Genomic DNA, 22737 nt, shown 5'->3' on the forward strand with positions numbered 1-22737 from the left:
TTCAACTGAATTCGCGAAACAACCGAGTGAAATTAAAGTTAACTTTGAATAAATGCGAATTCAGAAATAATGCAACGTCACCCTCTACTGGTTCGCATTGGTAACTGCGTCACACGCGCTCCCTCTTACAGAAAGCAGCTCTCTGATTGGCTGATTCAGTTTTCCCTTTTAGATATGGCGCCTTCAGGGGTTGTCGGAAATGTAGAAATTTCCAGTTTCCACATTATGACTTCTCGAAACATCAACGAGAAAATAGCAAACAAAGGCAAAAATGTTAAACAAATTAAACTTATATATTGTCATATGATTTGTTTATATTTTGAGGGGGAATTTAGAGATTTAAATCTGAACAATCGATTGCATCAAACTTGAGTATTCTTTTCACCATTACACGTCAATAATAAACACTGCGCATCTGAAGTTCGTTGCATTGTCGTACGCAAACAAAAGTTACAACTTTAAATTGTTTGTAACGTTGACCTTTATTGTGGAAAAACAAAAACGCGACAACAAGTTTACAAATTTCCGACTTTCCTAACAAGAGCTTTGGTGTGATACTTGAACGCAGCATTACCATCGATTGTATCGATTCCCCTCAAGCATCCTCACACGACACAGAGCTCACAGGAGACAGCAGCGTTATTTGTGTATGAGTGTGTGTGAGTGCAACAACATCAACAACATGACCATTAGAAACGCTCTCCGGGATCATGGACAGAGGTACCGACCGCGGATGTCTTGTCTCAGAAAGGTAGGCTGTAAATCACAGCTCTGCCCACAGGCTTTCACCTGCAGACACTCCAACACATACAACATGAATAATATTCTAATACTCTCCTTTAACATAATAAATTATGGGTTTATAAACTATGTTAGGCTTCAGAATTATCTTATCCTTTGAGTTCTTGGAGAATTGTTGTTTATCTGATGCTTTTAGGCTGTGTTTTTCTCAATGAGGCGTTTTTAAAATCCTACAGGTCCTCTCTGAGTGACTTAATCCTTTAAGGAAAATCTTTCATAAAATAACAAATGCTTGAATTACACATTCTAATCTCAGTTTAAGAAATGCAATTAGGCATTCAGAAAAGAAATCAGAGCAATGTAAATCAGATGTCCCTTTGATTTCATGGTTTATTTTTAGCCAGGAATGTTAGACTGTTTTTTGTTTGAACCTTTTCCTATTGATAAGGTCATTCAGTATAATAGGCATTAAGTATGGATCAGTATAAGTGCTCCAACCTAAAGCAGCTGCTGCAAAGAAGTTAATCCAGGCTTGTGTAAACAGCAGCCTGGTTCTGTAGTCCGAGTGTGGCTCGATTCATCATTTCACATTTTTAAAAAAATCCTTCAACGCAACTGTTCGCATCAGGAAAAACTGATTAACAGAAAACCTGATTTCATTAGCGTTCGTCACCCTGTGAGCGCATTCATTAGGGGAATGTGGAGGGAAATCATCCCCCAGGAGAACTTTGAGCTCGGGTCCATAAAAGCCCACTTTGGTCCGGCTCGGATGCAGGCTCATAGCCTCTCCAGGATGACCTCAAAGCACAAAGCCACTTCAAACAGACCCGAGAGTCAGACAAACACACTCTCTCTCCCTCACACACACACTTTCACACAAACTGCATTAAAGGCACTCCATGCGAACGATGAAGTCAAACATAAAAATGTTATCAAATGGTGCAGTTTGAAAGAGTTTCGTTTTCCCCAGATACACTGATATGCATGTCTGAAATGCGGGTTTGCACTCAGTGTAAACAAAACACTTTTTATCTGCATACTTTCCTGAACAAAGCTGAGCATAAATGCATTACATCAAAACCGTCAGATGTCCTGATCCCAAACAGCTCTTCCTACGACGTCGACAATGTAGGCCTTTTTTTTAGCCACTTCGGCCGTTTTCCTAGATAACAAACACGTGGTAGTAGTCAGAAATGTAGCTCGCAAACTTTTAACCAAACATTAACCGTAGAAACGAAAAAACAGTGTCCTGATTTAGTTTCTTACTTCATGATTTGTTTTGTTTGTGTCGGTTTTGGTGACATTACAAAGACTACCTTTTAGTTTGCTGCCAGATTTTTGTTTTTCACCTGAGCTGTTGGATCGATGGCAGCTGTGGGATCTTTTACAGTTACAGAAATGGTGTTTGGAAAGAAGGTGACTCACTGCAGATCACCAACACGAACCGAGGCAGCACTGAGAGATCAGGGCATGTTGTCTCTCCTCTCAGCTCTTTCCTATCAAGTGTAGCAGCTTTTAAACCAAACACTGGATTGTTGTTCATGAATCACGAATCATTGAATCAGTGCAGCATTCGTCTGATCTGAAGTATTTATACAATATTAGATAATTTAGCTTTTTAAATACTTCATTAAAAAATAAAAGCCTAGCATTTCTTGAATGAATGCTTGTTGCCCGCCACCATTCATGCTGAACTGATGGAAATATAACCTTTTTGTTCAAAGTTTGAAACTAACAATTTTATAAAATATCACAAGATCTCGTGTGATCTGTTAGTGATTAGCTGTGGTGGCCATTTTGAATTAGTCTTGGATCAGAAGTTAATCAGGTGTAGATGTACATTAAAGTCAATAAAATCTATCCAGTTGTTCAAAAAACAGATCATACATGATGCGTGACGCTTGTTTGTGGGACTATCACACCAAACTGTAGCTCAATATTTGTCAAATTAAATGAGGTATTTGAGCTGTTTTTGTTTTTTCTAACGTCAAACGGCTGTGGCTCTAAAACTCAACACATCCAATGATTACTTTCTAAAAGTTTCATAAAGCCTGCCCACTGCTTAATGAGATATTTTGCTAACAAACGAACAAAGTTGACTCCAGAAGTTAATGCTTATAAGATGTTTAAGCCAGCTACTACCACACCAAAATTTATCTTAATATCTGTAAAAGTGACTGAGCTGTAGCCATGTTTTGTGTTTGCTAAAGTTGATTAGTTGTAGCAGCCATCTTGAATTGGGTTGACTTCGAAAGTTAATCGGCTGTAGATGTGCATCAAATAATGACGTTCTGAGAGTTTTCTTAAAATCTGTCCAGTGCCTCAGTGTTTTTGCTAACAAACACACACACACACACACACACACACAGGCAAAAACACTATTTCCTGCCTTTTAATTTCGATGGCAGGTGATAATGATCAAGGTTAAGAGTGAATCTATGGGATGTTTGAAATCATGACCAAAATTAATATCAATGTCATGTCCTAGAAGTATCTGCTTTACTCTTGGAATAAATTACTTTAACAAAAATCCAGGTTTTCCTAACAAATATAGATGTTTCCTCCAAGCAGGCTGCCCCCACAGTGACCTCTACCCCCACCTGCCTTTTTATTTCTTACATGTAATATTTCTTTTTTACAGGCAGAGAAGGTGCTGCTGGAGATGCAGGACCCCAACACGGGAGTCAAGTCACAGCCTCAGAGACTTGTTATCACAACTATACCACACGCTATCACCGGTAAAAAAAAAAAAAAAAGAAAAACACGGATATGCCCACACAAACACAAAAATAGATGAATGCATATGTCCAGCAGTGCACACTCATTCAGCGGTGGGGCTCTGTGATTGTGGCTGCATGTTCTCACTGAGAAATACCAGAGCTATACGGGGCTCAAACTCAAGAGCTACAGATTGCATCTCCATGACAACCCCCACGGTCTCAGACTCAGGCCGAGGGAAGAAGAAGGAGGCGGAGGAGGAGGAGGAGGAGGAGGAAGATGATTGAACGGACAAGAGGGAATAAAAGGAGAGACAAAAACAAGGGGGAGGAAGAAGAGCAGAGAGGGAACCTACACTCCTACGTCATTTACAAGCTTCGAATTCCAGCAAACTGAACAGACTACTCTGCTCCTCTTCTTTTCGTTTTTTCTCCTCCCGTTTCGACTCCTTTTCCCTTTCCGTCACGCTGTACGTTTCTGGAATTTGCACTAACACAAACAGCTCTTATGTGTGGAAATATAAACATAGCCCAAAGAGTAAAGGACATTTTTGTTTGGTAGATTATTTATTTGTTGTAACAAGGCTTCTTGGCAGCAAACGCCTTTGTGGATTGAGCAGCGGAGTTTAATGTGTGGGTTGCACCCATGAAAAACTTGCCAGTTCCTCTCTGCTAATGCCAGACAGCTTCCTCTGCTATTGACTCTTGTTTTGAGCTTCTAGTACCCCAGGCGTTGACAGCCAGGTGCCTGATTGTCAGCAACTGTGAGAAACCGGTGACAAGCCCGTCTCCATAGTCTGCAGCTGAACTCTGTCCTCCTAGATGACAACGCTCGCCCCCACAGAACGGGGTCTATTAGAGACTACATCCAGAATTTAGGAGTGGAGAGGATGGATTTACCTGCTTGAAATCCTGACCTCAACCACTGAACACCTGTGGGATCAGCTGGGGGCGTAATGTTTGTTCCAGATTGACCAACGCAACCACATCGGCTGACTTGCAACAAAGTGCTGGTTGTAGAATGGGACACCATCCCACAGCTGGTGAGCTGCATGAGGAGGAGGTGCCAGGCTGCTGTGGCTGTGTATGGTTCTTCCAGATGCTTCCGAGGCCCCCGTTTGTTAAATCAATAAATTGTTAAACTGCCAGTATGTCTTGTTTCTTACGATTTCAGTCATCCAATCCAGTAAACGACACCAAACCAGAGTCAGTAGCAGAATAAGCTGCTTGGCGTTGGCAGAGATGGTTTGGAAAGTTTTTCATGGGCGCAACTTTGCTGCTCAACCCACAAATGCATTTTCCCAACAAATGTGGCCCCATTTAAGGGGAAGTGGGCGCAAGAGGAAATGCAACCCCAGGTTCATCAGTCGGATAGTGTGGATGGTAGAAAAAACTGCAGGGTCAAAGTTTGTCACTTTCTGATTGCACCATCCGTAGTATTAGGAATCAAAAGGAACTCCACGGAAAAAGACAAAGGAGGGCTCAATTATTGACCAAAAAACACAAAAAAGCCAAACTGGAATTAACTACACTGATTAATGACAGACCCCAATGTTTCTGGGACTGATGGGACAAAACTGGAGCTTTCTGGCTCAAGTCACATCAGCTGTATTTTCTTTACTTATTATTATTGTGGAAGGTTACCAACAGTGTATTTGTGTCGGGATATATATGTTTTTTATTCTCTGACTTTTGTCTTTCTCCTCAGGTGAAGACATAGTTGCATGGTTAGCAGACAGATTTCAAATAGAAGCACAAGGTAAGAGATGAGTCATCTGATGCAATACGATAAAAGTTAACATTTTAGATAAGATTTTAAAGTGGCTGTTTCCATTTTTTTGTGATAATTATCCTCCGAATTGCTAGATTGGCTGATAATATCTTGTTAACATCTCTGTTTGCTGTCTGCAGAGGCCAAAAACTTTGGCTCTGTGCTGGTGGCTTTAGGATACATCTACCCTTTACAAGACCACAAACGTTTAGTGATCAAAGCAGACGCGTCCCTGTATCGCTTCCAGGTAAACGCGCCACACTTCAAATGATGCAAAAGCCAAGTTAGAGAACAGAAAATGTAGGAGTCTAACCCTTTTAAATGTGGTGGATTTAAAAAGCTGTTGTAAAGTTAGGCTGCGGTTATGCGACACTGAGTTTATTAGTCGTACGCCATCTCATAGAAAACTATATTATGTTGTAGAATGCGTTATAAAAATAGTTGTTTCCTCACAATAAAAAAAACCCAAACGAATGACTTGCTAATAAACAAGCTGATGTCATCTGACTGAATGCTCACCCTGTTTTCCTGTTGTTTCTGTGTTTGTTTTACTCAGACACCATATTTCTGGCCCACACAGCAGTGGCCTGTGGAGGATACAGATTATGGTGAGTGTGACAAACAGTCGGTGCCTACATTTGATCTAATTTTATCAACAATCCATTAACCATCCTGTCTGTTTAATCTCTGAAGCAATTTATCTTGCAAAAAGAAACATACGTAAGAAAGGAATCTTAGAGCTGCACGAGCAGGTGAGGACACAGATTAGTAGAAAATCTTTTGTCTTTGGACTTTTTTCCCTCTTTTCTGAGGTGTTATTTTATGTTCTCAGGAGCAGTACAACCGTCTTCACAAGTGGATGAATCATAAGTGGGATTTCATTGTGATGCAAGCTAAAGAACAGTACAGGTGGGCGTGCAGGCTGCTCAGCCGTGTCTTCCTAATTTATGGCGAGGTCGGCGTTACGAAGGCGTTCGTCTGTGTGTGACTTTTAGAGCTGCGAAAGAGAGGAAGAAACCAGACCGCGTGGTGTTTGACTGTCAGGAGAGGGCCTACTGGGTGGTTCACAGACCTCCGGTTAGAAAACACACACACACACTTGATTTACACTCATTTAGTTTTGCCACAATATAAATTAAATGCCTAGCACTCTCTGAATGCTAATTGCCTGCCCCCTTTCATGCCAGAGCTTTAAACAAAGGTAACATGATGAAAAGGGATGGATTTATAGCTGTTTTGGTCAAACCTTATAAACGACGTTCTGTGTCATTTCATAGATGTGTTTGTGCTTGGAGTACACATCAGGTATGACTCTCAGCTACTTCCAAACTAAACTTGAGCTTAATATCTGTAAATTGACTGAGTTATAGAGTTACGTTGATGCCAAAGTTTTGAGCAAAAACTTTGCAGGTTGTGTAGCCCTTGGAGTATATAGTGGGGGTAATGCTCAGCTACTACCCCACCAAATTTGAGCCATTTTTGTGTTTGGTAAGGGTAGCTATGACGGCCATCTTGAAGTTAATGAGTTGTAGACGTACATCTATTTTAGTTTCATTAAAATCCGTCCGGTGGTTCATGAGATGTTTCGCTAACAGTGCAGACAAACAAACGACACACACTGACATGCGCAGAAACCTAATCACCCTTTTGCCTCTGGCGCTGGGTGATAAATACATTAAGAGGGGGTCTTTTTTTTGTTACTAAAAGCAACATGGGTTCTCATCATTTGATTTAAGTCGGAACATGGATAACACAAGCGCACTCTCAGATAGTTATCAGACTTGTGTTGTGAAAACAGGATGCAGCTTCGTGTAGATTTGCTGTGAAACACCAGCAGACACAGAAAGCTGAAAACAAATTGCACGCCACCTCTGCACTTTCCAGGGTATCTCATTATCTCAGCCCATGATGCCTCATTATCATTACATGTCCAGGCAGCAGAAAAGGGCACCACTGATTAATATTTCACACTGCATGAGGGAATGTGGTGCCGCGGTCTGCGCCTTGTTCACATGGAGAGCCTTGTGTCGTGACTCGTGGCGCCGACCAAAAGTGATGTCCAGTTATCAGATAAAAATACAAATACAGTTTGAAAGTAGTTTCTATCTAATAAACTATTTACTGAAACCATTGAGTGATGTATGTTATCAGCCCATCTCGGGCTAACTGACTCACAGCAGATCAGATGAGACGCGTTTTATTCTCCGTCTTTTCTGCAGCTGCAGGCGATATTATGAAGCTGCCATGTTTCTGTTTGTGGTAAAGTGAGCCTTCGCTGTCAAAAAATTCAGCAAAGTGAGCAACAATTCCAGTTCAGCGCACCGAACGTGTTGGAACAGTTGCACAGGAGTTGCAACAGCTCTCTTGGATTCGCTACGGGAGGTTAAATTTCACAACCAATGAGCTGAAGCTGGAGCCGAAACACAGCTGAGTGTATTTAATTAAACAAGGATGCTTCTGCTTAAAACGAGCCGCAGTGTGTTATTCAGCGAGTGTTTCCACTAAATGATGTGAATCACTGCTAAGCGAGGCGGGGGTAAACAGGTCATGACATCAACTGTTTGTCCAAGAAGCAAACAGTGCATCGTTTGTTTTGTTCCCTTGTGGACGTTTCTGAAACCAATTTTCAAATTCTATTGTTGTGTCTCATATCGTGTACAGTATTTCATATAATATATCTAATCTCATTAGTGATATTACGATATTGTACGGTATCATATATGATGATGGAACCAATTTTTGCAAATGGATCAAGTCACCGAATTAAGTCAGTACAGGAGAAGCTGAGGTTTTTTTGGATTTGGGTGTTTGAAACAGGAGCAAATAATCTGATCTGATAAACTGCAAGGCCACTCAATAATCCGAATCCAACTGCAGCTCAAAGCAAATCACTGTTTGTTTGTTTTTCCATAACTGATTTACCATAAATGGAGGTTATTTTCTGGTAAAGAAGTCCTGACGGTGTGGATTGTGTTAAGAAGTTGTGACAGAAAACAGACCAAAATAAAGGCTGCATTTGAACTTATTTTAGCAAAACCAGAAGGCGTTGTGAAGGCAGAAGTGTAAACTACAAAAAAACAAGTTGAGTGTGACAAAAGGAACCAAACCTTGACAAGAAAAAACAAAAAGGTAACACAAAAGTGACAAAAGCTGCAGCTATATATGCTGAGGACTGTGATTACAAATATCGTGCTAATTAGAATCTGAGATCTGTGTGACTAAAACAGGAAGTAAATCGAACCAAATACACAAGCAGGTAGACTGAAAAACGAAATAGGAAGTTCATTTAACTAAGGTCATTTGGGGGTAAATAGATTTCCTCCAGATAACAGAAATTAATAACCAGAACTCTTAACAACTTCTGGAAATACTCATGAACACAAAAGCCAAGACAAGTTTAACAAAACCCACAAATCATGATAACTGAGACCAAAAACTGATCGTAGAAACGTCTGAGTTTACAGATCCAGTATAAAATTAGGTTAGCCCTTTCTGACTAATAGATAAAATGCAAAATTGAAATATTTGTTTCCTCAGCTGCAGCACCTTTCTCTTTCTTGCAGAAATGACATCTTTCTGATGTTAGAGAACCCCAAGGTGTATTCTTTTCTGTTTTATTTTAAAAATCAGACACTTGAACCGGAACCCCATGTGAGAGCAAGTCTGGAGTGAAAATATCTTTTTTCAGCGTTTAAACTGGATGTTGTGAACAGCATGACTTTGTTTCCAGCCTGAACCAGATAAACTGAAAAACCAAGGTGATCAGAGAAGAGAATAATTAATACTGAAATAAAAACAGGCCAGATTGATCATATTTACCAGTAAATATAACATCAAGTCCGTAAATGTGGTGGAAATAAGTGAAATACTTGCAGAAAAGAAATTCTCAAAGTCCCATTTTCCACTCATAAGTAGCTTTTTGAAGTCTCAGATGGCCAGAAACGGTGCTATACATAATCAGCTGATGATTAGCATCAGAAAACAGCCATCTGCTGTGATTAATTAGTCATTTGGTAAACACACAATGCCTAATTGGCTTTTCCGATGTGTCTGCAGCCGGGGACAGTGAGTGCCATGGACTACGGACTGGATCGAAGAACAGATCCTAATGCGGTCGAGGTAACAGGTGAGTCTCTGCATGACCTGAATTAACATAAATCTTCCCAATCAGCTTATATTCAATAAGAAGCTTTAATGCATGAATGCAGCTGCTGTAAATCATACTTGCTGTCGTTATTTTTTATTTTTTATGGCTTACAGTGTCTGTTACTAATATTGATCTTCTTCTCTTCTTTTCATTTTTTTCTCTTCTCTTTTGTTCTCCTCTGCAGACATTTTCCACGGCTCTGCTTTTCAATCCACACCTTTTAAATTTGTTACAAATAGCCTGTTGGATCATCACCACCCCGTCTCTGAATCCTAAAATCAATCCTGAAACTGTCATTTAAAGAGGAAAAAAAAAAGCCTGCCTTTCGTAATAACTTCCACTCTCTGGGTCCAAGAAAAATCACAGAAGCTCAGCTGGCACAGAACAGTTTCTCACAGTTTCTCTATATATAAATTTCTTAAACTGTTACGTAAGTCGAGATCTGTAACTGTGAATGTCGAGTCAGCGTTTTTCTGTACACATCTGTACACTTTTTGACATCAAACTACTCCTGCATACGTTGTGCTATAACCATCCATATATAAAAACACTCAGCTCAGTTGGGGAAAGTGTGCCAGGACTTTTGGTTTTTGTAACTTTTCTACTTTTTAAAACACTTCCCTTTATTTAAAATATAATCAAACAGAAATACATTAAGATCTCCTCAATTCCTTCAAAACATTGTCTTTGAAATCTGCTATTTTTGTCTATTTATGCTCCCTTTAGCTTGTAGCTACCATTTTGTTACTTTTAGCTACTTTTTTGCTATTATTAGCATTTATCTATCACTTTGCTTCTTTCAGCTTTCAGCTACCATAACTACTGTTTTGCTAATTTTAGCTTTAGCATATGTTTTGCATATTTTAAGTACAGTTTTCATAAATTTAGCATTTGTTTTGCTGCATTCAGCTTCTAGCTACCGTTGTGCTCTGCTACTTTTAGCCTCTGTCCTGCTTGTTTTACCTTTACCGGCTCAGTTTAAGCTTTATCACCAAACTTCAGCAGTCATTCAGACTCATATTTCACACCACCCTTTGTGCATAAAATACAATTTCTCAAGATTAATTCTGTCTTGTCGTTTTCAGACTCAAACTCCTGATTACTATGAGAGAATTGTAAGTGAGGTTTCTGCTCCTGCTTTCACTTTTGCCTCATCCCGAGTCGTACGGCTGACAGTTGCACTTTGCGCGTCTTCTCTCAACTTCTGCAGATGATCTTCACCCAGCAGGCCATCATGAGGCCCAGAGTGAAGTCGTCCGTGTCCATTGGCGCGTAAGACACTCATAGTTTTTCTACAATGTCTGCAATAAAAGCCAGTTGCCTTTCATTGGTTCTTTCATCAGTAGGATCCACTGTCTTCACTAAAATCCAAGAAAAGACCCACAGATAAAACGATTTAATGAGAAATTTTGAAACAATCTGATTGATTCTCATTGAAGAAGTCATTCTTCCTCTGCCATGACCCAACCTTCGCCTCCTGACCACAGCTGAGACCGTGTTTTGTCTAATTTTTTACTCAGTTACCATATTTTTTAAATTTCCCTCGAAGAAATGGAGCCATGACTGGTTTTAGTTTCAGAAACTTTTTATGTTCCTGGGAAATTTATGACCAGATTTTTTGCAGTTACCTTAACTAGTAATGTCAGGTTTTGTCAGTTTTGTCTTAATGATCACAGATTTTTCATCTTCTTTTTCAGAAATCACAACCAAACCTAAAGTAACTTGCAGTTCAGGATCATTTATGGCCGCTTTGTGATGTGTGTGAATGTGTGGATGAATGGGTGAATGATTGTAGTGTAAAGCGCTTTGGGGTCCTTGGACTAGATAAAGCGCTATATAAGTGCAAGCCATTTACCATTTACCATGGAAGAAAACATTATTTTTTGCCTGTTCGCTGTGTTACAGACAGTGAATTATTTTCTTGCAGACTGGTGAAATACTGTGCCACCTATAGTGGTCACGATCCTTTCCTGTCCAAGTGTCTTCCCAGCAACCCCTGGCTCACAGATGATACAACATACTGGAGCCTGAACATGCCAAAGTGAGTGCAGCAAATGTTTTCCTTTAATAAAAACTGTTCATTTGGCTGATTCTCTTCCTCTGTGGTCGTCTGCGTGCGTGGCAGTGTGGAAATACCATCGAAGATGCGCGTGGAGAGGTGGACGTTCAGCTTTAAAGAGCTGCTCTCAGACCCTCGGGGACGAGATGATTTCAGACTCTTCCTGAAGAAGGAATTCAGCGGTAAGGTTTGGAATTTTGATTTTTTGGGTTTCATTTTCCATTCAACTTTTTTCGTACTTTGTAGGCGAGAACTTGGCATTCTGGGAAGGTTGTGAGGATTTGAAGTGGGGCACTGCTGCAACAATGAAGGAGAAAGCAGAACAGATCTACAAGTAAGGCTCTCATATCCTCTTTTTATTTAACATGTTTGTTTTTCCTGATGAAGAATCTGAAAAGGAAGTGCTTATTTCAACTCTCTTCTTCTCTTATTCAATCGTTCCCAGGACATTCTTGGCTCGTGGTGCACCGCGTTGGATCAATATTGACGGAAAGACGATGGAAATCACGGTGAAGGGGCTGAAACACCCACACAGATACGTCCTGGACGCAGCGCAGACTCACATCTACATGCTAATGAAGAAGGTCAGTGAACACATCAGCAGTGGGTAGTGTTGCTTTTGTTTTCTCATAAAAACCATCTACTTCACAGTGAGCTCCTGTTTATTTTGCAGGACTCTTATGGTCGGTACCTGAAATCTCCAGTGTTTAAGGATACGATGAAGAAGGCCACGAATCCTGAGGAGCACAAATTCAAGTGAGAGGCAGCTTTCAAGTGTTTTTACCCACTGATGAGTTGCACCGTTTCAGGCTAGCTTCTGCTTTTATTCAGTACAAAAACTAAGAAAAGGTTTAAAAACACAAAACTTGTCCTTTGAATGGAAACAACCACATTCATCATCTTTCCCTTGTTCTTTCTCTGTCCTTTCTCTCTTTTTAATGCGACTGCAGTGATTCGCAGTTGGAGCAGAACGCCAGGAACAGGCGGCCCAGCCTCAGCCCCATCGTCATCCGGCAACAGGAGCAGGAGCAGAGGGCCAAGATGGCCGCCAACGCCCCCGTTGACATCACACAGGTCATGAGCAAACTCAGCAAGCAGAGCAAGGAGGTTCCCCCTCGTCCTCCTAACAAATAAAACACAACATGCTCAGTCTTTTCTGTAGCATTTAAAGCTCCTTTTTTCCCCTAATTATAAAGTTAGGCCATTTTAGTTTAAGATCAAAGCTGCTCTAATGATAATAGTTGTTCCTTTTTTTGTTTTAGTCTCGAAATTCAACAAAAGGAATGAGTCTAAGGAAACTGGAATGTGTGATAGTGGAGCTGTAACTTGAGCACATGTCATTAAATTTAAGTTAAATGTGCTATATTAGGTCAAATAATGATGAACAAAAAAAAACTTTAGATGCATTAAAACATTTAAAATGAATCAGTGCAGTTTAACCTGTTTGTCAGAAGCAGTTAGTTTGAGAGCTTTGTCATTAAGATATTTTTTTCTTTAGAATTTATTTATCTTATCATAATAAATTTACTGTGAGAAGCATTATTAAATGAAACTATTCCACGACCACAGGCAGAGGATTGAAGGACATTATTTCTGTTTCTGTCTGTTACATTTCCGTTCAGTCAACCTGTAACTTTACAAACTGTCCTTTGTTTTCCATCATGTTTGTGTTAAACTGTCTGTTGTTTATTTCTGTAGTGTTGCTTTCTGATTTTCTTTGTCATCAATCATAAGTTAATAAACTATCCACCAAACCACCTCATGTTTGTTTGTGTTAAGTTGCTACATTTTCCACATTAACTCACAACATTTTGTCATTCTTTACGTCGTTTAAGGCTGAAAGTTTTCCTTCCTTCCTTCTGGATTTATAGCTTTTAATAGTATAAAAACTAAATAGGAAATAAAAACGTTTCTGTTTTTGCTGATGGACACACGTTCAGCCTTTTCTTTTTTTGTCTCGTGTCACCCAGCGTGACTTTAAAGGATTTTTATTTCAGTCTGAAATGTTGTTCGGTTCTGAAACTAATAACCCAATTTTGTATTTTATCGATATTTAGTTTTTTGTTGCTTGAACACGATACATGAAAATGATCTGTTTTCCGAGCTCGAGACAGAAATATCTGTCCTGATAAAACTGGACTCCACTCAGTTTAGGAACAAAGAAAAACAAAGAACAGCTTCAAACCTAAGAACACATTTTAGGACATAATTAAACACTGTAAGAATAAATTATAAAACCATTAGTTAATTTAGCAGGTGCTTGTGGTTGTACCTTAGAAAATAAAAACAAATGATAAACACAAGTACTCCATTAAACAGCTGCAGTTCCCATATTGTTTGATCAATATTGTTTGCTCGCTAATGAAATGAGTTCCAGGATACAATATTTTTAAACCGAAGCGTTTTTTTCTACATATTATTTTGTTGCATTGTTTGTGGTATGGACCCCAGGAAGAATAGTCTCGACTACAGTAGGGACTAATAAAACAAAACAAAACAAAACAAAACAAAGCTTCTCTTCTTTGCATAATGTCCCAGAATAGCCTCCAGATTTCCTGTAAAACAAGAAAAAACTGCTCTTGTTCCCCAAAAAAATCCCACTCTGCTTTGATTAACCAAGATGCCACCCACTGTTCTGATTAAGAGCGGTGGCTGGGAGAGAAATTTGAATTTCATGCTTTGTACTTGCAGATTTGTGATACGCTCCAGAGTTCAGGTCGGGTCTTATTGAAATTCTAAAACTCTAAAATTCACCAAAACCAGATTAAATGATTTTTTTTTTCCTCAAGCACAATAAAGATTTATGACAAATTATAGGTAATTGTGAGCAAATTCAGTTGTTGATTTTGCAAATCAGTTTCACGTTTAAAAAAGACTTTCTTGAAACATACAGCTGTTATGGTAAACATAATGCCTTTTTTGGTTTATCTTCTTATTTTTTCCATAATATAGGAACCTTTTGTTGGAAAAAAGCCCTAATACTTGTATTAAGTGTATATTTGCCCTCTTTGGATGGGCTCTGACTTGTGTCTCCTGACCTTTGACCTCACAGCTCTGCAGATTTACCACCCCTGTCCCTCACCTCGCTGTCTATTCTGGAATCGCTGACCCTCCCTCTGCCAATGCCTCCCCCTCTCTCCCCTTCCTGGCCCACACCCCGGTGTGTCCGTCCCCCATCAGCGTGGCCTTGGACAGCACCTCTGTCTCCGAGCGGCGGCTGGAGGCCAGTGAGGGCGACAGCGAGCGGCCCAACGAGGCTCGACCCCCCAGTGGCGGGAACGCAGCCAAGTCTCGGGTGGCCCTGTCCCTGCGCCGCCTGCTGAAAAGAGGCTGCAGCCCCTCTGCCATGTTCGCCAGCTTGTCGCCAAAGTGTCACACGAATGCGGCGACGAGTAGCCGCATTCAGCCGATCACGCCGGACGAACCCAGCCAGGCTCCACCCAGACGAACCGGCAAGTAAGTCACACCCGCAAACACTGTCCCCCAGAAGGCACGTGTCCTCTTTGATTCTACGTTTAAATACAGGCCTAGCATTCGTTGAAGGAATGCCTATCACCCGCTGCTTTCTTATCATGAGAGGGAGGAAAGTTTAGCTGTTCTGGTCATATCTTGTAAATGGTCTCACGTGATCTATTAGCGCTTGAGGATGAGTCTCAGCTACTACCACACCAAACTTCAGCTCAATATTTGTAAAACTGACCAAGTTATGCCACTTTTGTGTTGGCTAAGGTTGCTTCTCTGTGGAGGCCATCTCGAATCAGGTTGGCTCCAAAGTTGATCAGTTTTAGACTCATGTCCAGTGATTACAATCTGAGAGTTTCATTAAAATCTATTCTCTGGGTTATGAGATATTTTGCTAATTCACAAACATTATCACCTGTCACTATGAAACATACATTGCTACGGTTTTTAAACTGTTGTGATGCCTATTATTTTGTTTTTTGTAAAATGTTGTTTATATCAGAAATGTCATGTTTTTTTTATTTTTTTGGTGCTTTCAAAGATCTATTTTTCCTTAAATTTTTTCTAAAACTATTTTCCCTGAAATCCTCTTTGCTGTTTTTTATTTTTTTTTTATATTTAGCTTTTTTCAGATAAAAGTAGACATCCCTCCAGAGTGTCGGATCTATCCCATCGAGTCTGAGGACGAGGAGGAGGAGAACAGGCCTGCCTCCGAAGGAGGGGTGGGAACCGAGGAGATCATCTGTCCCTGGGAGAGCCTCACTCGGCAGAATGGGGCGGGCTAACAGGCTGGATTTATACAGGTGCAACACCACGGGACGCAAAATATGTAACATAAATAAATACCGAACAACATGAACCACTCGGACTGGAACAATGGGAAAAAAAAGAGATGGTTGATGTTTGGTGGACTTAAACTTACCGTTCTGAGTATTTAATACCTGACCGCCTGCTGGTTTGAAAGTTTCCTCAGGCACATCTGTTGTTTACCTGTCATGAAAATCTTCAAAGAATAGTTTAATTCAATGAAACTGAAACACTCTGGAATGGCCACTGACAGCGTTAGAAGAGATTTGTGGCAGCCATCTTCTTAGGTGCTACGCCTTTCACTGCGTACTGTTTACATGTTGAAGCACAGAAACAGCCTTATTTTACGTAAGCAAACATATATCATCCATGTTGTGAAAACAGGGGACAAGAGTTTGCTGTAATGAGCCTCTCAACATGCCTGGGAAATCATTAGCAGCCAAGGCATACAAAAAGGACAACAGACAAAAACTGAAAAAGGTCACATTTTCAATGATTTATGAACCATGATGGTATAAAACTCGCTCATATTACTTTAGGAAGCAAAGTACGGCATTCATTGAAGTAAGGGTTTTGATAATTACAACTGATGACAAAACCCTGGACTTCTTGGCTCAGTTTAGGTTTTTTACTCAGAAATGATCTGCTGCCAATCTGTCAGTAAGGACGCCCATATAGCACCTAGCAAGATGGCGGCACAAATTCTCACCTTGTTAGTATAACTGTGCTGTGGTTGGCCATTTCAGTGTGTCTTTACTTAACTGGTTCAGATCCTTTAGAGTGAGATTCTGTAGAAATAAATTAAACAATTAATATCCTACCTGTTGCAGATAGCTCTTTAAAGAACATCAGTTTGGAGAAATAATAAATAAATGCTACAGCTAGCTGCTATTGTACTTGCAAGTAATAAGGAAATTCCATGTAAATAACTGCTTAATGCAATGGAAAGGTTTAATAAATTGAGATTGAAGTTGTTTTAAGATGATAGCAACCCATTTTGGTCTTGGCTCCTCACAGAGTAGTCATTAATCATTAATCTGGTCAGAAATAAACTTTAGTTCTCCAAGTAGATATTATTAAAACAGTTATCTGCAACAGGTAAGATAGTAATTGTGTATAATCTTTCCACAGAACCACAGAATGATATTTACAAGTCTTACTAACAGAGCATGGAAAGTTTTACTGCACAGAAACAGTTCAAGTGCATTTTACTTATTTGGCGTTTCATAAAGTAAACTTTTTCTCTCCGCCCCTCGATTCCCAAGAAAACACCACAACAGATGACAAGACCTGTCCACAGCTTTCAAGCCACCAGGCAAAGAAAATGTCCAAACACTGTTTTCCAGCTGGAGCGGTCCTTTAACTACAGCCTTACAGTCACCCACCCTAACTGGCCGGAGGGTTGGTTTCAACAGGGTGCATGAAAGTTCAAGTGCTTTCACGACGTAGATTGTAGCTTTCATATTGAAACCTTATTCTATATTTGTTGATGAACTGTAGCCCAGCAGCAGCCTTACGACGCCTCAGTTTGGTCTTTTCTTTAAAGCGAGGAGTCGACGCAGATATTTCCTGATAGCCAAGGCAACATGACAACAAAAGCTATGAATTATTTTTGTGATCGCTTCAAAGCATTTAGTTCAACCCCAATTTTGAAAAAAAGTGGAACGTTGTGTAAAATATAAACAGAATGCAATGATTTGCAAGTCTTATAAACTTGTATTTTAGTCACAGTGGAGCACTAAACAAATCTAATGTTTAAATGAAGAAGTTGTACCATGTTTTTTGGAGAAAAAAGAAGGTAATTTTTAATTTTCTGGCAATAACACGTGTCAAATAAGATATCCAGGGCCAACAAAATGCTGTTAAAGGTAAGTGGTACAAATAAAAAACAGCTGGAGGAGCATTTTGCAGTTAATTCGGTTAACTGGCAACAGGTCGGGAAGAGGACTGGACTGAGGCAAAATGGAAAACTGTTCTGTGGTCAGATGAATCGAACCCAAATTTAAAATTCTTTTAGAAAACCAGGGATACAACGTCCTCTGTACCAACGAGGAGAGGGAATAGGCATCAATGCCTCTGGTATGAGCAGCTCACACATCTGGAAAGGCCTAAATTCTTCTAGAATTTTCTACATCAGACACAAAATGGGACAATGTTCCCTCTAAAACCTCCAGCAGCTGCTCTCCTCAACTCCTGATGTTTACAGACTGATGTTAAAAGAAGAAAGGATGCTTCACAGTGGGAAACATGGAGCTGTCCCTACTTTTTGAGATGTGTCACTGCCACAAAACTCAAAATGACCACCCCTAAAAATGGTACATTTACTTAGTTTAAACATTTAATTGGTTCACAGGTTTGCAAATCATTACATATTGTTTTTATTGACCTTATACAACGTGCTAACTGTTTTTGGAGTTGGGTTTTAAACCCACTAATCACTGAGTTCTAACGATGTAAAATAAGTTTTGAAACGTGCACATCTTCTGCCCAAGCAGACATGTGGACTCCGCTTGCACACGCTTGTTAAAATGATCATGTATCTACATATTTACTGAAGTAGAGAAGTGTTCTTGTGCTGCAGAGTAGACTTTTAGAAGCCTGAACTTACCTCCTATGCTCATGTGAAAAATAAATAATATAAAATAAAATGAATGCATTTCTGGTGAAATAAGCACACAAACAGCTTGTCTGCATATATGATCTCTTCATGCAAGAAGAGTTGCTGTTATAGGGTTCTAGTTTTGCATTTGGAGCTCTGTGTAGCTGTTGTGCACTACCCCAGGTGTTGGTAGTTCCTTACATGTCTCTACTTTTGGGGAGGGGCGGTAGAACATGAACTATCTGACAGAATGTATTAACTTCACCATGTTTACAGATGCAAGAATGTGAAAAAATAACTTATATTTGTTGTATTTGATATGTACATTCCATGGCTTGTGTCAAGTGCCTCAATAAATGAGTGTCTTTTTAACTGGCTGACTTGTAAATTCAGTGAAATTTATCTTTGAGTAAAACCCGCCCCTGTTCTAAAATTTGTTGAGGGCTGCAGAACCTGTTTGAAGATTGAAATAAAGATAAACAAAATATAAAATAATGCAACTCATTATTAAGTTTGAAAAGCCTTGACCTAGATTTCCTTGAATGAACACATGCATGATCTATTGCCTCTTTTGCTAAAATTTTAGATTAAGATAATCTTAAAATGTGAAATGTTAACACTATTCTGGTCAACGACGTTTTGCTCAATCTCATGCAGTATTGCGAGATCCTGTAAGATGTGTTATCACCCAGAACGTGTTGTGAAGGACTGTCAGCGACTAACATGCCAATGTTTTGCTCTTTGTTTGTAAAATTGACTAAAGCCGTTAACTTTTTTTTGTGTTGGCTAATGACAATCAGCTGTTTGATATGTTTGCTCCAAAGACCCACTGCAGAGGAACCAAAGAGCCGAATTTGGCCCCGGAGCCACAGCTTGCAAACCCCTGGTATGATAAATAAACATTAAGTGGTAATGACAAATGTATCCACTAGGTGGCGACATGAAAAAGGAAATGATAGAAGTTGGTTCAGTTAAACTTGGAAGGAGCAGGCGGACGAAACAGTTTTGTTCCTCTTATTTACATGATATATTTTTTTTAATCGAGTGTTTTATGTCCCTGAGTTCTTATTTTCACACAGATCCGAAGCTCAAATTTTTGTGTGTGTGTGTTCAGATATAACAACAGGCTCTCCATGCCTCTGCTCCTTTAGTTAACATGACTTTTTCTGTCTCACATCTCACCGACTGATGTGTATCACCGAGGTGACTCAACAAAGGCTGCACCACAGCTTTGATCTGTCTGTGTTTCCTTTTTTTTTTTTTTTTCAGCGTCTTTGAACAGAAAAATCTGATAGCTATCTTACAACACTCACGCTGGGACATTCACACGCAGTCCACTCGTGCATCAGACCATCAGAAAGGAAGAAATGTATGCTGCAGCAACCTTCTGGGGACGTTCGTACATCAAGATGCATCTTAATAATGCATTCTGACTTCAGCTGCACAATCAAAAACATTACTCTAAGAAGAAATGCACAAGTTGGAGAATAAATGATTTTTGTTTTGTTTATTTGCTGGATTTATTGGGGAGAATGTAAGAAACAAATCCAGCACTCTGAGAGGGAAGCTACCGTCAAAACAGATGTTTATTTATTTATTTACTTTTATTAAGACAGGTATCTCATTGAGGCAGATAGTCTCATTCACAAAAGACCTGTAACATGCAGCAGAGAGCAACATTGAAAACAGGCGCATATGAAAACAAATTGATTGATTTTCTGTTTTACACAGTGAGATTTTTATCTTATCTGAGCCCTAAAACCATCTTTATCACCCGCCGAACAAAGCTGAAAGATCGAAATTAACAAAATATCTCAAGAACCACTGGACAGATTGTAATGAAACTCTCAGAAGCTAATCACTGGATGTGCATCTACGACTGGAGTCAATCTGATTCAAGATGGCTGACACAGCTAAGCAAATTTAGCAAACATAACAATGGCTGTAACTCAGCCAATTTTACAGATAATGAACTAGAATCTGGTGTGATTGTAGCTGAGAGTCATCCCCAACACTCCAGGAACTAAGTGATCACATAACTCCCAATTTTAAAATGTTGTCATTAACTATTAGAATCAGCTCTGTCTGTTAGCAAAATATCTCATCAACCACTTGATGGATTTTAAAAAAACTCTCAGAAAGTAATCATTGGATGTACATCTACAACTCATTAACACTTGGTGTCAATCCAGTTCAAGATGGCTGCCACAGCTATTCAATCTTATCCAACATAAAAACAGCTATAACTCTGTCTGCTAAAGCTTAGAGTGGTAGTAGCTGAGAGTCATTTCTGAGGGCTAACAGATGACGGAAAATCTTTGTTTAAAACGTTGACATGCAGCATATAGACCAAAAAATTAGCTCAGTATCTGTAAAACTGACAGTTATAGACAGTTTTATATTGACTAAGATTAAAAAAAAACTGTGGCGGCCATCTTGAATTAGTTTGGCTTTAAAAAGTAATCAGTCGTATATGGACTTTCAATGATTCCTTTGAGAGTTTCATTAAAATCTATTCAGTGGTTCATAAGATATTTTGCTAACAGACAGACATATGAAGACACATTTCATGGCACCAGGTGATGATAAGAGGATTTAAAGCATTTTAATACAATCAAAGTTAGGCAATTAAGCAGACTAGAGAATTAATGAGTAGAAGTGATTCTTTCTCATTGTTCTTCACAGGAGGTAACATTAAAAAGCACAAATTAAAACACCTACATCCCATTACGTCACTGTGGGATGGTGCCACGTCGTCAATTTATGTGACTAAAGTGCATTAGCTCTTTTTAAATTTTAAATGCTCTATTATTTTCATTCTTTTATGTGCTTGTGTGCTGCAGCTCGGACACCGGCGCAGTAAATTACATAATCTTCCTGGTACTTCATGAAACACAAACAAGGGCTGAAGAAAGTATTTACTTCTTTGAAAAAGATCCCTGCGGAGCCAAAGTTGGAGGAACGTTTGGTTTGGGAACCAAAACAGTAACAGAAAATCCCAGGGCACAAACAAACCTGGATCCACACACACACACCTCCACACACACCATATCTGCGCCTCACATCAGATCTGTGTCGGCCGCTGCGTGCGACCTCGCTGTCACATGATGAATGACCAAATCAGAAGCGTAATAAAAAGGCACACGTTCGCCTGCTGCTTCCCTCTGTCTCTCACGAGTGTGTGTGATGATGATGCTGATGATGATGTGTGTGAACCTCAATCAGACTCACAGGTGACCTTCCAACATTTGACAGGAGCAGATAATTACCAGTGACCTCCCACCTTGTAAAATCTGCCAAAAAGAAAAAAAACTAGGAAAGAAGAAGCAAAGAAATAACCTTGTAACTCAAACAGATCACCTTTTATATGCCTTTCTTAAAACCCCTCATGTGTGTATGAAATCAAACATACAAAGTGAATTCTGATCTACATCAAATGGTGCAGTTTGAAACAGTTTACTCTGCTAATTGTCCAGATATATTGAAAAAAAAATCACTTTTCTGTGCTTCAGGGTTTTCATCGAAGGTATCCTCCCTTCATTTAAAGTTTCTCCACCACAGATTATCTTCTCCAGTGTTTTTTGTCATTCAAACTATGAGAAAGTTTAACATTTTGAAATTATAGTCAAAGCAGAATCATAAAATCTTTGTGTATTTATGAAGAAAAATAAAGCTAAGATGCTTCTCAGTACTCACATGTAGGGATGCAATGTAAGTTAATTTAAATGTTTTCATGTTTACATGTAAGAAGAGATTATCACTGTAAAATATGATGGTTAAAACTTAATTACAAGCTGAATAAATCAAACAGCTCTGTCACAAAAATAAAGATTTCACAGAATTTTCCCTCAAACTTTTTTAATGTAAATCTCTTTAAAACATCTGGTCAAAACTGTTTAAATCTTATCAAAGACATTTCATTGAAGCATCATATTTGTTAAATTAGTGGAAGCATGCATTCAGTGACAAAAACAAGCTTTTTAAATGAGTTTGTTCTGTTTCAGGCGCAGAGCAGGAGGATTACCTTCAACAGGGAGCTGATGTGACATCAACAACGGTTTTCTCTTTGGGTCTGTTTGGATAAAAACAAAGAATAAAGCTGATATCAGGAACTTTCTGGTGCACTTTTCAGCCTTGTTTTAAGTTAAACTCAGACTCAGAACAGAATTATTACAACCTTACGTCACAATGCATTCATGGTTTCTCGAAATGGGGACTAATTTTCTTATTTTAGTACTTTGCTTTATGGTTAACAGGACGTTTTTATGTTTAACACACACTTGGACAGTTGATGAAAACATACAGGTGCTGGTCATAAAATTAGAATATCATGAAAAAGTAGATTGATTTCAGTAATTCCATTTAAAAAGTGAAACTTGTATATTATATTCATACATTATATACAAACTCATATATTTCAAATGTTTATTTCGT

At 39.2% G+C, this 22737-nt stretch overlaps 1 protein-coding gene across 1 annotated transcript; it reads left to right on the forward strand.

Annotated features, from left to right (window-relative positions):
* The first annotated feature begins 270 nt into the window (after positions 1-270).
* Positions 271-16530, forward strand: rgs9b (regulator of G protein signaling 9b). The gene is made up of 19 exons (XM_017437218.3): positions 271-751; positions 3383-3479; positions 5167-5217; positions 5370-5476; positions 5786-5837; positions 5923-5981; positions 6062-6138; positions 6225-6306; positions 9286-9348; positions 10462-10491; positions 10587-10648; positions 11304-11417; positions 11502-11617; positions 11682-11769; positions 11881-12019; positions 12109-12191; positions 12386-12509; positions 14488-14891; positions 15520-16530. The coding sequence occupies exons 1-19, from the start codon at positions 650-652 to the stop codon at positions 15680-15682; spliced, it is 2013 nt and encodes a 670-aa protein (XP_017292707.1). The 5' UTR covers positions 271-649; the 3' UTR covers positions 15683-16530.
* Positions 16531-22737: the final 6207 nt, after the last annotated feature.

This window comes from Kryptolebias marmoratus, linkage group LG17 (genome assembly GCF_001649575.2).
Source record: "Kryptolebias marmoratus isolate JLee-2015 linkage group LG17, ASM164957v2, whole genome shotgun sequence".
NCBI lineage: Eukaryota > Metazoa > Chordata > Actinopteri > Cyprinodontiformes > Rivulidae > Kryptolebias > Kryptolebias marmoratus.

What these genes read in the sequence shown, in the direction of transcription:
- rgs9b (XM_017437218.3), top strand. Translation starts at nt 650, where the DNA reads ATGAGTGTGTGTGAGTGCAACAACATCAACAACATGACCATTAGAAAC. An exon ending in GGGTGGTTCACAGACCTCCG is followed by an intron (nt 6,307 to 9,285) that starts GTTAGAAAACAC and finishes ATGTGTCTGCAG; the next exon opens with CCGGGGACAGTGAGTGCCAT. An exon ending in TCTACATGCTAATGAAGAAG is followed by an intron (nt 12,020 to 12,108) that starts GTCAGTGAACAC and finishes TTTATTTTGCAG; the next exon opens with GACTCTTATGGTCGGTACCT.